This window comes from Nylanderia fulva, unplaced genomic scaffold, assembly GCF_048542155.1.
Source record: "Nylanderia fulva isolate GAGA-0341 unplaced genomic scaffold, ASM4854215v1 Scaffold12, whole genome shotgun sequence".
Classification (NCBI taxonomy): domain Eukaryota; kingdom Metazoa; phylum Arthropoda; class Insecta; order Hymenoptera; family Formicidae; genus Nylanderia; species Nylanderia fulva.
Window position 1 is genome coordinate 502,169 of NW_028189409.1, and position 16,268 is coordinate 518,436.

The 16,268-nt window shown below is 36.1% G+C and overlaps 1 protein-coding gene and 1 long non-coding RNA gene across 2 annotated transcripts; both read left to right on the forward strand.

The window, feature by feature from the left end:
- Window positions 1-380: 380 nt before the first annotated feature.
- On the forward strand, window positions 381-4,605 carry LOC114933212 (uncharacterized). Its single transcript, XM_029305689.2, has 2 exons — window positions 381-1,020; window positions 1,311-4,605. The coding sequence occupies exons 1-2, from the start codon at window positions 900-902 to the stop codon at window positions 2,759-2,761; spliced, it is 1,572 nt and encodes a 523-aa protein (XP_029161522.1). The 5' UTR covers window positions 381-899; the 3' UTR covers window positions 2,762-4,605.
- Window positions 4,606-8,970: 4,365 nt separating this feature from the next.
- On the forward strand, window positions 8,971-10,399 carry LOC146724702 (uncharacterized). The gene is made up of 2 exons (XR_014926540.1): window positions 8,971-9,123; window positions 9,212-10,399. It is a non-coding gene; the product is annotated as an uncharacterized LOC146724702 (long non-coding RNA).
- Window positions 10,400-16,268: the final 5,869 nt, after the last annotated feature.

Here is a 16,268-nt window from a genome sequence, read left to right on the forward strand (position 1 = left end):
CATTGCCAACTTATATATGCATGTGTGTGTGTATATGCATGATAGAGAGAGAGAGAGAGAGAGAGAAGAGAGAGGGGAGAGAAAGAAAAGAGAGAAATGACGAGTGGAGCGGAAGGGATGATGAAAAAGGCAGGAGGGCACACGGACAATCGCGTTGCACTCACAGGCATCCCGTACCTCTCGTCGTAGTCCGACGATGGGGGAACTCAGCCGGTGGAACATACGTCGATTGGCCAACGGCCCACAACCGACTGTCTCCCATTGGTAAGCAGCGCGGGGCCTGCAGGCCCGTATTGGCTTGGGAGCACGTGCGGGCCACCTGCAATTAGTTGGTGGGGCGATCAGTTATAAGAGACCTTCACACAATCCCCTGCCAGTCAGACACCGGCTTGCAGCCGAAACGTTCGGAGTTAGTCGATGTAGCGTATACCTACATTGCGTTCTTTCGTGCTTCATGCGAGTTTAGATCTGTTCGAATCGCTCGATCATCGATTGATGATATTCGAACGAACGTGTGGGAAGAATCAATTTTGGTTCTTCTTTTTTGCTGAGGAGAGATTGAAGTGCCGGTTCCTATCTTCGAAAAAGGAGATACTGAACTACTCTCTGGACTTATGTGTGAGATAACAGTGCAGTGACGTTAAACCGCGTAAAGATTATTATTTTGCGAGGATTCGACGAGAATGTAATTATTTGATTAATATCTGTGACAAATATAAAAGATAAGAAGAACAGGGAAAACATTGTGTCTACGCGATGTTGCGGTGGCAGTAAATGAAAATATAAAATAGATACATAAAAGAAGAGAAACACTACAAGTGTCTTGATTGATAGTGTCACGGTGTCAACAAGTACGAAAAAGAACATTTCAAGTATCTTTACGGTATCACAGTGCCAAAATGCTTGTCGCTGAGATGCCGCCCAACTTCATGAAGAAGAACAATTATAGTCACTGTCCATTAAAGAAGCGGCCGTTTTATTATACGTCCGAGGACGAAGATGAAGCCCCTGAAGTCAAAGGTGATTATTGTGAAATTATTCATTCTATTGCAAATTGAATCGCACCTTTCATTATCTAGAGAGAGATTTCGATAGACAATAAGTTTAAATAGAAAAATAGCCTGTATCTTCAAAGATAGAAATTGTAGAATTCATGTTCATTTGACATTTTTTTCTTATTTTAATCAATACTATTTACTCTCAACAAAACTTAAATTATAGTAATACTAAAAAAAATAATTTACTAATATAAATAGTAATTTATCAAGTATACTTTTTTATCATGCATGTTTGTAACGCGTATTTTGCAGACGAGATAATTGACGTAGGGGTAGACGATATTCCCGAGCCCGAGAATCTCAGCACGAAGCCTGAAGATCTCAGGAGAACCGCGGAGAATCGCCATCACAATCACCAACAACAACAGCAACAACAGCAACAACAACAACAACAACAACAACAACAGCATGAAGAAGAAGAACAACAGGAGCAGCCACAACGCGCCTCATCCAGAACACCGCCGTCGCCGATCTCTAAAATATCTCTCGCGCCATTAACGATAGAGCCATCCTCGCCGACGACTCATCACTCGGTGTACATCCATACACCATCGCTGCATCATTATCACCATCACTATCCGACCAAGACTATCACGCCGCCGGCGGGTATCGCGCCGATTCATCCGGTCGCGAAGAAAGGGCGAGTCGAGGTGATCCAGCACAATGACAGCTCTACGTCGGCGACGCCGACGGCAGGTCTAACGGCGACGTCGGCATCGCTGCACTTTATGGCGAGCAAGGCACCCTTGGAACCGTTGAATCTGAATACGCCGATGGAACCGTTGGCCCACTACGCCACTGCGCCCTGGGCCCGAGCGGCTCCTTTATATCCGCCGCATTATCTGCCGTATCACCCGCCTACCTATCATCGCTATCCCGGAGCAGAATTGTATCCGTCGTATCCAGTATCGGGATATCCACACTCGTCTCCCGAACATCATCCGTCATCAATTTCGCCACCGCCACACGGCGCGTTGACCTGTCCGACCATTCAACGGCCCATCGTCAGGAGCTACCACTGGAGCAGTCCGGATCACTGTGGTTTGTCACCCACAAGTTCCGTGGGTTCCGGTTCATTGCGGTCACCTCCACCAGTCACCCCGGAAGACCTGTCCTCGTCACCCAGCAGCGACAGCGGCAGATCTTCCGCGGGCAGCACCTCTGCCGGGCCTACGCTCGTGAACACGAAGCTGGAGAAAAGCAGTCCGAGCGTGAACAACGCGTCTTCGAGCACGACGTCGCCCAGGTACTCGTGCAAAGACTGCAACAAGTCGTACTCGACGTACTCGGGTTTGTCAAAGCACCAGCAGTTTCACTGCGCGGTCGCCCAGGGCCAGGCGAAGAAATCCTTCTCGTGCAAATACTGTCAGAAGGTGTACGTCAGTCTGGGTGCGCTTAAGATGCACATCCGGACGCATACGCTGCCGTGCAAGTGCCATACGTGCGGTAAGGCGTTCTCCAGGCCGTGGCTCCTTCAAGGTCATATCCGGACGCACACCGGAGAGAAGCCGTTCAGCTGTCAGCATTGCAACCGCGCGTTTGCCGACAGGAGCAATCTCAGGGCCCATCTGCAGACTCATAGCGAGGTCAAGAAGTACTGCTGCGACGGTTGTAGCAAAACCTTCAGCAGGATGTCGCTGCTCACGAAGCATCAGGAGGGCGGTTGTCCTGGCGTTCCGGTATCAGTCAGTTATCCTTGCTAAGATTCAAAGTTTGCGCGATCCCACGACACCACGGAAACGAACGTACGTTTCAATCCCACGGTCTCAAAGTGCCTTAAAATGCAGTACAAACGCGACGAGATATAGTGCAGTCCGGTATTTTTTTTTTTCGATGAACCGCTTTCGCGGAATATCGTCGTTGATTAATCCTTTCGCCATCGAATTGTTTCCATCCGGAAAGTGAGCATAAAATTTGAAAAAGAATTAGGATTTTATTTCGAGAAAAGGATACTTTAGATATGTACTACACTTGGAGTTAATTCGGGGAAAAATTAATTACAAGTGATTTTTTACTATTTTGTTTAACTTGCGGAGAAAGGATTAATTTGCACGCACTTCAAAATTTATATCAAATCCGCGTCATTGCGAAATTGAATCCTCAAATAAGTAGCTCGAAACGTTTGATGAAAATTGATTTCGTTTGTTCATCTTTACTCTTCGTTGTAAATATCGGTTTACAAGTGTGTGTAACAAACATGCAGTGACTCATAAAAAATTATATTTCTTCTCAATTTTTGACTTCAAATTTCTAGGAAAGTGTACAAATGTTTAATAAATTTTATAAAATGTCCAAAGCCCCCTCATATGCATAAATTATATAATAATTATAGAAAGATAATTATATTAAATATAAATTATATCTGTAAAAATTGTTTTCTTCCCTAGAAGAATATCAATGATCTGAAATCAGAAATTAGGGAATGAATAGTTTTGTGATTCACTGCATGCGCGCTGATAATACTAGTACTTAGAGATTATTTCGTCCTTCCGAAAGATCGATCACGTCGCTCAGAGCACGTGAGAAATATTGGCAATAAAGAGCCGCTCGATTACCGCGTGATGTGGTCCCGTGAAACTGCTGTGCCATTTTTTTTATTTCATGCCACCATTTCTCTCTTATTTTTTTCATTTCTTCTGATACACTTGAGCACAAGCGATCAAGACGAAAAGATCAAGAAGTAGGACGATTTGCAAGTTTTCCTTTTTTTCTGAGTTTTATTTCGTTATTGCTTTCGGCGTGCGAGCGTATTCGAGTGTCATTGATCGTCGAGTAGCGATGATCAATGACACTTAACTATATCGCTAACGATTCCTCATAATTTTGCTGGAAGAAAGCTTCTAAAAGACGGAAAATGTCATATTAAGTTAAAAAAATGTTTCGAAAGTACGGAGAATGTATTTTAAATATTATTTACGTGTCTAAATCTGATAAAAAATAGTTTGGGAAAAATTGACGTATTGCGATGCACTAAATATTTTTTATTCGCGAAAGTGTCACATGGGGAGATGATTTGTCAAATCATATATATGCACACGCTCGCACGCGATCAAATGCGGATTGTACAGTTTTAGCACTTAATGATTAGCGAGTAAAACAAATACAAATATTATAATTTACCTGCGTTGGGCACGGAGCTGTGTTTCCGCAAGAGGAAAGAAAAGTGTTTGACGCGTGGAACGAGAAGAAAAAAAAAGAAGATCTCGGCTCTGTATGTTGCATTATCGTTTTCCGTACTCTTTGCGTTTTGCAAATCCACTATGTAAGTTTCTCGAACAAACTAGTCATTGTATTATACGCAGAGAAGCAAAAGACTCGCTATGATTATTGAGAAAAAAAGATATGTAGAGATTTTTCATAAGCGAGCCGTTGTTGTGTATTTTTACTTTTTTATCGTGCGTGTAATTAACAGCGCGGCTCAGGTGAATACCACTATTCCTAGTTTTGTAAAGAAAGTAAACTACTACTACAGAAGAAAAAATAGAGATATTGCATATTATATATAGAGAGAGATATTTTATACAAAATGAATTATGTGGATTTTAAATTTTAAAGTCTTATGTGTTATTACGTATATACACCCCTGTCTTTTCCATTTCCCACATGTGCCTTCTTTAGTATATACATATATTTATATATTTATAAGATAAATGTAGATTTAATAAACTATTATTTATGGTATAAAAATATCGTATATAATATCTATAATACTTTTTTTCATTTTTACGAACATAAACATTTTACTTCTTTTTTAATTTTTTAATCATTCGCGAGATATTAAATGAAGTGTGTTGCATAATCTTGTCGAATTTTAATTATCACATAGATCTTATCTATAAATATTATCTTTAAATCTGTCGTACATCAAAAGTTTACTACAATATATCGATATATTTTCGAGATTCGTGTATAATCACGCGCTTTGTCTTTCAACAAGAAAACAATACTGCGTTCTATATGAAGAGGACGGAGATCGCTAAAAAAGAAAAAAGAAGAAATCTTCCATCTCTCGGAGCGAATGATCGGTCGCTCATCGTCATAGGCCTCGGGGGTCTTCGTCGATAAAAGTAATTGTCGGTGCTCGTGCTCGGATCGAAACGAATCGATTGAATCCGACTCGAGATTCGACGTACAGCCCAAGTTCATATTTCGTCGCGCATATGTGTATACGTGTCGATGTAATAATATATATATACACCACGAAAATATAGCAGATAATTTATGAGGCTGCGGCGAATAAATCCATCGACGGTATTTCGATAAGCAAATGATATTTATATCGTTTCCATTGACACGCGGCCGCAATTTACGCTCGTTGTCGTTCTTGCGCAATTTGTACCGCCTAGAGAAAAGAGGTAGAAGAACAATGTTTACAATTGTAAAAGAAATTTTTTCATGCGCTCTTCTGACAATGAGTGTTGCCATTCATTCATCGCTACGATTCTACTTGGGCGGTCCGAATCGATCACGCGACGCGAATAGAAGGAATTCCAGATCCTTTTATTGACGCAGGACTTATCAATCTTTCAGACTGCCATGGACATTTGTATGAAGAAATGCTTTTTAAACCAGGATGCTACGGCGGTACATTCTATCTAGAGTAAACAATTCTTGATCAACCAATTTCATATCAGTTTTAAAAAATCGGAACATGATAAAAATATCGAGACTTTTATTGGTACAATTTTAATTTTTAATTCAATATATAATGCAATTATAATAGATAATTTTATTTACTAAATTAAAATTATAAGACTCCCGAATATAAACACAATTAGAAAAAATAAATGAGCTATTGAGTCAAGCGCTGTTGTTAGAGCGTTATGTAAAATTGAAGTTTACTCAATAAAAATGGTAAAACGTTTCAAACCCGACTGGATCCTCTTCAGTTACACATATTAAATTAAATTATTAAGCTTACTCATTAATAACGTGTATAATTCATTACATAATTTAATGTCTCGGAAATTTACATTGCGTCCATAGTATATTGACATATATATTATTTAGAATACTGTTCGTTAATAACGCTTCCACTCGTCCTGTCGTGTCTCGATTAAATTTTATTTATTATTTTTTAATATAAACAATATCATTAATTTAAAACTAAACTAAAAATAAATAAACAGAGAAATAAATATGCAATTATAATTATAGCAAATTTTATTTATTATTTTTTAATATAAATTATATCATTTATTTAAAACTAAAAATAATCAGAGAAATAAATATAGAAAGCTAAATAATATAAACCGGGAGGCGCCAAATTAAATATATTCTTGCGGATGAAAAATTTTTATTCAAAATAGATTTTTTGACCATGGTATTGGGTCATCTTCAGTATCTATTGATTTATAAAAAAAAACATAAAATAAAGAAACTAACTAACATAATTTATATAAATGAAGTGGGTACTTATACAAATAAATGATACAGACATAAGGTAAAAATTTTGTATAGTCTCGAGAATACCAACACTTGTCAAACGATTACGATTAAAATGAACAAGAGTCGAATAATAAAAATAAATCTTTTAGATTATAAACATAAAAAAACAACAAAGGGACAAAATGGTGACATTAAAAATTTTTCAAGTTTTCATCATCATTCAATTTATTGGTAAATATGTACTAATAGAATTGTCACTTTGTAAATTTAAATTGTTTCTTGACATTTTATCTATATTATTTTAGAGGCTAGTCTTTTTTCTAGAATTGGTTCCGTATCCAAGACATCAATGTTCGTCTAACTAAATGGTCTGTCAATCCTTTTAATTACGTGTTTTATGTTTGCATATATTTGTACAATAGCTACGTATCTTTCTTCAGCAGTGAATATACTTACCATATATTTCTAGCTAAGCTTCTGCGAAGTTAATTACAAGTCCGTATGTGTCACTTGTGCAACGTGTGTGTTAACCGTGCGTCTTCCGGTTGTGACAGTTATATCTCGGCTCTCGCCAATACATCTCATCATACGAGAGTTAATCGATATACCTACGTGTGCTCGCGTGCGTTGGCGTGAATGCGCGCGGATTATCCGGCAGGTTATCCAATTTCTTCGCACAATGAAGAATCGAGAGACCGTTCGCACACCCGAGAGAATACATCTCTCTCTCTTTCTCTCGTTCTCACTTCTCCCGTCGCGTGTTCATTCATACGTTCGAGCGTGTTCGCGCCGACACAAAGCTCTTTTAGCGGAACAAACAACATATGGCGAGTACTGGAAATGCGTTCAATTCATTTCCTCCGGTCAAAACGGGCTACCTGCAACGCGTATTAAATCCCACGCGCGCCTCTAGCACGCATCGCCGATTCAATCGGACTCGTGTATAGCTCCCAATCGAACTTTTTGTCTGGCCGACTCGTCCATATGGATGCGTGCCACGATCTCGCTCGCCCTTTCGACATTGTCGCATCGGTATGTGTCGGTATGTAATATATGGGTCGGTGCGCGAGTTAAACACGCGTTTAATCGACGTTGCAGGGTGATCGATACATGCGAGCAACATGTGTTTCATTTAGTTATCTAACTATCAGTTTAACGTAATATCGAAGATAATACTATAATGAATGTCCCTATAAAAATATAAAAAATGCGAGAAATGTAATAATCAAGCGTAGATTATTCCCGAAGAATGAGAAATGTTTCAAATTATACAAAAGTATATATATGAAATATATGGCGTTTTGAATGTATAGAAAAAACAATGTACACTTTTCTTTTATGTAAGTCATCAGGATAATCACGTTAAGGGTAAAAATCATGTTAAAGACTAAAAAGATAGCCCAGACAGTATCAAAATAGAAACGTGTCCAAAATTGGGATATTTTTAAAACGTCTTTAAGATGTCTTCAGATAATTAAATTCTAGTTGCACTCGATGAATATTTAAATTTGAGAATTTTACATCATAATTTGAGTATCCATTATTTCAAAAATTAGAGCCAATTCGGCAAAACTGCCATCATTTTTGGATTTAGCATCTCCAAAATACCCTAAATTCGTTCAAACATCCTTGGCAACTAAACAAAAGCTTTTTGTCTGTGATCAGTATCTAACCATTATCTAAAATCGATTTAATATAATTGTAATAAAATCAGTGTTGACCAGTGTTATAGATGCTATATCATCATATCCTTTTTAAGGTAATAATCTGCATAGACAATTACGAATGATATCGAATTCAAGTTGCACTCGATGAATATTTACATAAATCTAAGAATTTTACATCATAATTTGAGTATCCATTATCTCAAAAATTAGAGCCAATTCGGCAAAACTGCCATCATTTTTTGATTTAGCATCCCCAAAATACCCTAAATTCGTTCAAACATCCTTGGCAACTAAACAAAAGTTTTTTTTGTCTGCGATCAGTATCTACCCATTATTTAAAATCGATCTAATATAATTGGTAATAAAATCAGTGTTGACCAGTTATATATGCTACATCATTGTCCTTCTTAAGGTAATCTGCATAGACAATTACGAATGATATCGAATTCAAGTTGCACTCGATGCAGGGCCGGTTCTAGCGGAGGGCAAACGCGTGCCCCGCACGTGGGCGGCCGATTTAGAGGGGCGGCCGAAAGGCCGCCCTCGGAGTCTTAATGTTTTACAAAAATTGAAAACAAAATCACAATTTATAAAACAATAATAATGTGTAAAAATAATCAATAGAATATAGTATAAATTCCAATAAAAATATATACATTAATTATAATAAGAGCATTCTCTCTCATCAATTTGCCTCTCTCTCTCTCTAATCAATAATATATATAAAGTCTCCAGCAGAGTCTATATTACTGATTACTGGGCAAGCGATTATGTTTTGTTTAATGCAGTGATGCCGAGAATTCCCCGACAGCGGAGATGCCAAATTGTAACAGCAAACAGCAAAACAGCACGCTTGGCGTATGTGCTAATCTGCTCCACGACATACATAAAAGCGCGAGCTTCTGCTGTTTGCGTCTGCAATTTGACATTTCTATCGGGCGAGATATTATATTTATACAGTGGAAGCAAAAAGTAGTGAATAGTGAATATCGATACAACATAAAGCAAAAGTAAGTAATGATAAATTAAAAATTTTGTTTTCCAAATCAACGCAATATTTATAATTTTTATAAATATTTATAATTTTGTTATTATTAGAATGGCAGATAGAAAAACCAAGAGACAATCTGGAGCGTTTTACAAAAAGAAGCGAGCAAAAAAAGCAAACGAACAGCAGCAATTAAAAGGAGCTCTAGAAAAATTTCTTGAATCTGATCAAGAAAATTCTTCATCAGTTTTATTATTTGAAAATCCCGAAAATGTTCCAATAACAGCTGATGTTGATTTTCCTGTTCCTCAAACTGAAAACACAGTACCAGATACGGATGTCGATGGAAAAATGGATACTGACGTAGAAGCATCTTCAGAAAAGGATGAAATTCAAGATCAAGTAAAATACGAAGTTCTTGGAAATGAAGATGATTCCATATCTATGTTAGATTTAAATGACCCAGGTACTTGGCCTAATATCATACCAAACAAATGTATCGAAACATTAGTAGAAATAGGGCCTGTTCATATAGATAATAATTATAAATTTCCTGTAGATGAAAAAACTGGTAGAAAGTTTAATATTTTATATTTTAACAAAATTATGGAAAACGGAGAAAAAGTTAAAAGAAATTGGCTTGTTTATTCTATAAAATTAAACCGTGTTTTCTGTTTTCCTTGTAAGTTATTTAGCAGAGAAAACATAAAAATAATTAATGATGGATATTCTGATTGGCGGCATTGTTCTGAATATTTCAATAAACATGAAACTGGTATTCAACATATTCAATGTGTAAAGAAGTGGTGTGAATTAAAATTACGACTAGATAAAAAATGCACAATTGACAAGGTAGAAAAAAATTTATTTGACATTGAAAAGGAGCGCTGGAGAGCTATAATTAAAAGAATGATTGCAATTGTACAATTTTTAGCTGGTCAATGTCTGGCTTTTAGAGGAACAAATTCGCAAGTATACGAACGAAATAATGGTAATTTTTTAAAGGCTGTTGAGATGATTGCTAAATTCGATTCTGTTATGTTAGATCACTTAAATAATGTTAAAAAGTCAAAAGAACTTAAAACTCATATGCCACATTACTTAGGAAATCATTTCCAAAACGAAATAATACACTTATTAGCTGGAGGTATTAAAAAAGAAATAATGCGGATTGTGCAATCTTCTAAATATTTTTCTATTATACTTGACTGTACACCAGATGTTAGCCATACCGAACAAATTACATTTATTGTAAGGTGTGTAAATATAAATATGTCAAATAAAGAAGTTGACATACACGAGTTTTTTTTGGATTTTTATCCTGTCACAGATACTACTGGTGAAGGATTGTATAACTTCCTATTAGAAAAATTATCAAATTATGAGTTAGATGTTCAAAATATTAGAGGACAAGGTTACGACAACGGATCCAATATGAGAGGTAAAAATATTGGCCTTCAAAAGCGCATCTTAGACATCAATCCAAGAGCACTCTTTGTTCCTTGTAATGCTCATACTTTGAATTTGGTCGTAAGTGATGCAGCAAATAGTAGCGGGGTAATATTTGATTTTTTTGAAATTATTCAGGAAGTATATAACTTTTTTTCTGCTTCCACATATCGATGGGATCTTTTAAAGAAACACATTACAAATTTAACACTTAAAAGTCTTAGTGAGACAAGATGGGAAAGCAGAATTAAAGCTATAAGACCATTACGCCTTAATCTAAAGAACATCATTGACAGTTTAACTGAATTAACGAATGATCCAACTCGAGACGTAAAAACAAAAAATATGGCTCATTCATTGGCACAAAAGATATCTTCTTTCAAATTTATATGTTCTATAATTATTTGGCACGATTTGCTTTCAAAAATAGATATTGTTAGTAAAATGCTTCAAAACCCAAAAATAAGCTTAGCCGAATGTGTTCATGCTTTACAAAATCTCAAAAATTACATTATTAAAAAAAGAAACGATGAATATTTTAATACGTTCATTAGTAATGCCGTTACAGAAGCTGAAAAAATTAACGTACAACCAGAATTTCCTATAATTCGCCATATAAAAAAGCCACGTCAATTTTTCAACGAAAGCAAAGCTGATTCGGTTGTAGATCCTAAACAACGCTTTAAAATACATTTTTATTTTCTCATTTTAGATCACATAAGCAATTCTCTTGATCAAAGGTTTGAATTAATAAATGAATGTGAATCTCTGTTTAGCTTTTTATATGATTTCAAAAAAATGGATAATGACGCCTTAATGAAATCATGTATGGATTTGGATGTAAAATTCCAATCAAATGAAAATAATGTGTTAAAAAGGGATTTTGATGGTATTCAGTTATATCATGAAATAATGTCGTACCGGGAAATTTTTCCTGACGCATCGTTATTGAACAATCCCTTTCAAGTTTTACAAAGAATCGTAGATGCTGATTTGTTATCTTGTTTCCCAAATCTTACTATTGCATTGAGAATTTTTTTAACACTGCCAGTTTCCGTTGCGTCTGGCGAAAGAAGTTTCTCGAAACTTAAAATAATTAAAAATTATCTCCGATCTACGATGTCCCAGGAAAAACTAAGCAGTCTTGCACTTATTTCTATAGAATATGAAATATCAGAAAGTATAGACTTGTCAAAAATAATAGACGAATTTGCGTCTCTAAAAGCCAGAAGAGTTAATTTAAAAACGTTACAGTAATTTTGTTATTTACTTTTAGAATGTTTTAAAAGATATGTATCATTAACAATTTGTTTGTCATTTCCTTTATAAATAATAATTAAAATAAAATACACAATACATATTTTACAAATGAAATTATTCATTTATTCTATATAGTACGAATATTTTTGAATTGTCCCAAATTTTTACGGAATAAAGGGGCGGCGAAAAATGGGTCTGCACAGGGGCGGCCAAGCACCCAGGACCGGCACTGACTCGATGAATATTTAAATCTGAGGATTTTACATTTACGGTCTACAGTATTGTGTAGTTAATCGTCGTTATGATTGTAATTATGACGGCCTATTGAACGGTGTCCTTTCGCTCGGCACGACAGGTGCACGCGCTATTTTCGAGTACCTCGGTCCTCGCAGAGGCTGCGCTGCATGTATACAGGGTGTCCGGTAACTTACGGACCAACGATCACAAATGGATTCTCTGGTCAATTTGGGAACAATTTTTCTTCAGCAAAAATGTCGAAAAAGGTCATCATTTTTTACAACTTTCCAATATTTGTCATTATGTATCTTTATAACTAAGCCTCAAATTAAAATTTTATTATAGTAAACTCTACCTGAAATTAACTGAAGAATGTAATTATGTTAGACTTTTAACTCCAAAACGTTTAGTTTTCAAAAAACCCATTTTTTTCAATCGCTTATAAGTCGAAAATTATTGACTTCTCAACATTTTTGCTAAGGAAAAATCGTCTCCAAATTGGCCAGAGAATCTACCCTTAATCATTGGTCCGTTAGTTACCGGACACCCTGTATACGTGTATGTATGTGCATACATACACTCGCACAGAAATGCATGCACAAGCAAGAAAGTGTGGAAGCAAACACTACCTTGACCGCTGGGCTTTTATGGCGATCGAACAGGTGCGTCGAAAGACATATACACACATATAAGACGCCGGGGTAAAAGGTTCCATTATTCGTTTGTGTATGGCATATCGAGGCTTTGCGCTGCGCAGACTTTTGCGAGAGAAAAGCGGCTGCGCAGCGACAAAAGGTCGCAACGTTGTATGGGTCCTGAGCCCAGAATGGGACCTTAGAGCTACTAGAGAATTTTGGGGACAAAACGAAGGGGGTCGAGGCCTACAGTTATCGATAAAAATTCCACCTTGCCTTGTGAAACGATTTGATGACTTCGGTCACCGAAATTATACATGTATCGACAAGATCTATTGCTAACTGATATATCGAATTTTATTAGATAGCATTAAGGGGATTCTAATTTTAGGTAAAAACAATCCATATAGCCAATGAATAGATTAGTTTATCTAACCTCATATTTTGTCGATAAAAAAGAAAAAGCAAAAGACTTTTCAAAGCATCCGTCGGAGTTCGGTCAATTGTTTAGGATCCCCTTAAAGCTCCTTATTGTCTACAAAATCGGGACAATATTTCAGACACAGATAACAAAACATCTAAAATCGGGACAAAAGACGTCGTAAAGAAGTTATTAAGGTGTATTTTAGACATCGTACTAAAATATGTCTTTAAGACGTCAATAAAATATCTTTAAGACATCTTATGTCCCGTTTTTAGACGTAATGTTGTTCAGGGACATTCCACACATGCTTAAAGAAAATTCAATTGTTTTGAATTTACATGTATTATATATGTATAATAATTTTTAATCATTCATAAGCAATGCAGCATGTAATCTGGATATTTCTGCATGAGATTTCAAACAATAACGGTCTCACGACCTCTGACACGGTTGCTGAAGAGGCCAGGTTGACCCCGTATAAAACTAATCGTTCCTTCAGAATGTTCAGCACACCTGACCAACGAGCGAGAGTCTTTCATCTCTTCCCGGAAGACTCTCGTCTTCTTGCAACCCTTTACTCCGTGGTGGTACGTGTCCTATTGTGTCAGGATCGCCGCTGCCGGTTACACCAGGTGTGTTAGTGCTCGCGTGCGTTTCTTTCTCGAGAAGCATGATCGTCGATGATGCGGCGATCCGTGCACAAATTATATGTAGTCGTTGCCCTTATGAAATTCTTCGCCGCCGGGATAAATATTGAACGATCGTGATATATAATGTACAGCTTGCAGTTAATTCCCATCTTCTCCCACACGCGACGTTATTTAGCTAATGTGTTGATATTATGCTAAATTATTATGTTATTAATATGTATCACATGTTTTTTTAAATCTGTATTAAGCTATTATCTCGCTAATGGACAAAAACCAAAGTTCAAGAGAAATTGAAATGTATATTAGCGGGGGAAAGGATTTTTGTACAATCATCGGCGTCATTCAATTATTATTCAATACGTTCCTCTCGACAACTTTTCAGATCGTAATCGATACGAACCGTTTCAAGAACGTGATCGATTGAAAAACGTGAGAGACAAATAATGAGATGAAAGAAGCACTCGATTATATTTACCGGTGTGCTCGTATTCGAAGTAACCTCAATACAAGAGCTATTCGTTACTTTATATCTCGGTTGATCTAAATGCGATGCGGTTCAACGATACTTTGAGAATTTGTGATTATATTCGTAGCATATGAAGGCTAATACATATGTATATTTAAATTATTTTATTTTAAGAATATCGATTTTTTCAATTAATACTCTAATTTTGTTTATTATAATATAAAATATTCATTTTACAATGTTATAAATCTTTAGTCGGATTATTATTTAAGTATATCTATAAATTGTATATAATGCATTTTTTTTCTTATTTCCTATTTATAATACCTGTCGGGAAGCCGGGGAGCCCGTCGTGTGAAATCTCACGTCGGTGGGCCGCTTAGGTTGTCTAAAATATCCGAGTCACCTTACGAATAACGAATGGGTCTTATATTTCAGTAGCGCTGATCAAAAGCAGCGCGAGGCATCGGGCCAATATAACCGGCAGAATGGCTCATTAGTCCGTGGAGGACCTTTAAGGCCGCGGACAAAACAATCTCCGCTACACTGTTGGCAGCAGCAAGGTGTTACCTGCACCTTATTTTAGATGGTCTATACAACATATGGCTCGCGGACGAGCCCAGGCAGATTTCACCTGCCGTTCTACGGACCTCTAGGACTCTCGGATCGGTGGCGATTCTCTCGCAAAATTGCAACCAGTCCGGAACGACTTTCGCGAGTCGTTAAAAAAGTTACGAAGAGGGAGAGGACCTAAATCAGGGGTCTCCCCTGTACCCCGTGTCTAAATTGACTGGGGTACGAATTTACTCGCGCGTAAGAATCGTCGTTATCGCACTTTTCACGCCGGCCTTAATGATCCCTTAACGGTCGTTTCGGGGCCCGAGCTGCGAGATGTTATCGCGAAGCCTCACGAAGGGGGTCCTCGCTGGCGAGAGAAGAATTCTGTGAGGCTCCAAGAGAATGGGCCGTCGATGTAAAATAAATGACGTGTCGTTCCTTTTTTATGAATTTCATCAATTTTATCAACACTTCGGCTATTGAATTATTTTTGTTCTGATAGGTGAAGGTTTTCGATGACACGACATTTATTTGAATAAATTCGTAGAGATTATGGAAAAGTTTTATAAGAAAGTAAAATAGTAAAATAAAATTAAAAAATGTTTTTATAAATTAAATTAATAATATTTTCATATGTATATTTCAATTGTCGATATATTTTTTTATAATTATAATGTTTCATTTTATTAAATTTATCACATTACACATGTTAATATTTTGACATTTCTGCAATAATTGTCTGAAAAGAGAGTAGTGGAAATTTTGTTACGACCTTGACATATGTTATACATCAAACAAATAACAAAGTGTAACACTTGTCATACATCATACGAAGGTTACGTGTACTTATGATGAAAGGTGCGAAACGGATAGGTTCTTTAAAAAAGAACTAGAATTTTTATTTCTTGTCTTTTTACATTTTAATTGGATGTACATATCTCTTCAGATTGTTATGATTCTAAATCTCACAAGAAAAATTACATACCACGATAATGTTTATATATATACATATATGACATATATGAAAAATTAAGAAAAAAGAACATTGTATTATTATTCTTTTTGCGACTTTTGGTCAATTTTTTAATCAATTTTTTACTGCAATATGTGAACTTTTTAGAGCATTAATTACATGTTTTGGTACTAAAATTAAGAAATTTCTAAAAAATGGAATTGGTCATCAGTTTAGCTTCATATTTGTAAATAAACAAAGAATATAAACATTATCAATTAATTTTCTTGTGAGTAAATAAACATTATTATCAAAACAATTTAAAGAGGTGCATACAATAACAATTATTAAAAAGAGGGAAGAGAAGAAACGAGAGAGTTGATCACAACTAAAATAAATTTTTATTAATTTTTGTTATGAGAAACATTTTTGTATATTTTTATAAATTTAAGTAAATTAGCTCTTTCATTTTATCCAACTCGATTCGAACTCTATGCAGCCAAATTTTAACGAATGTCTGAAGTTTATTCTAGTAA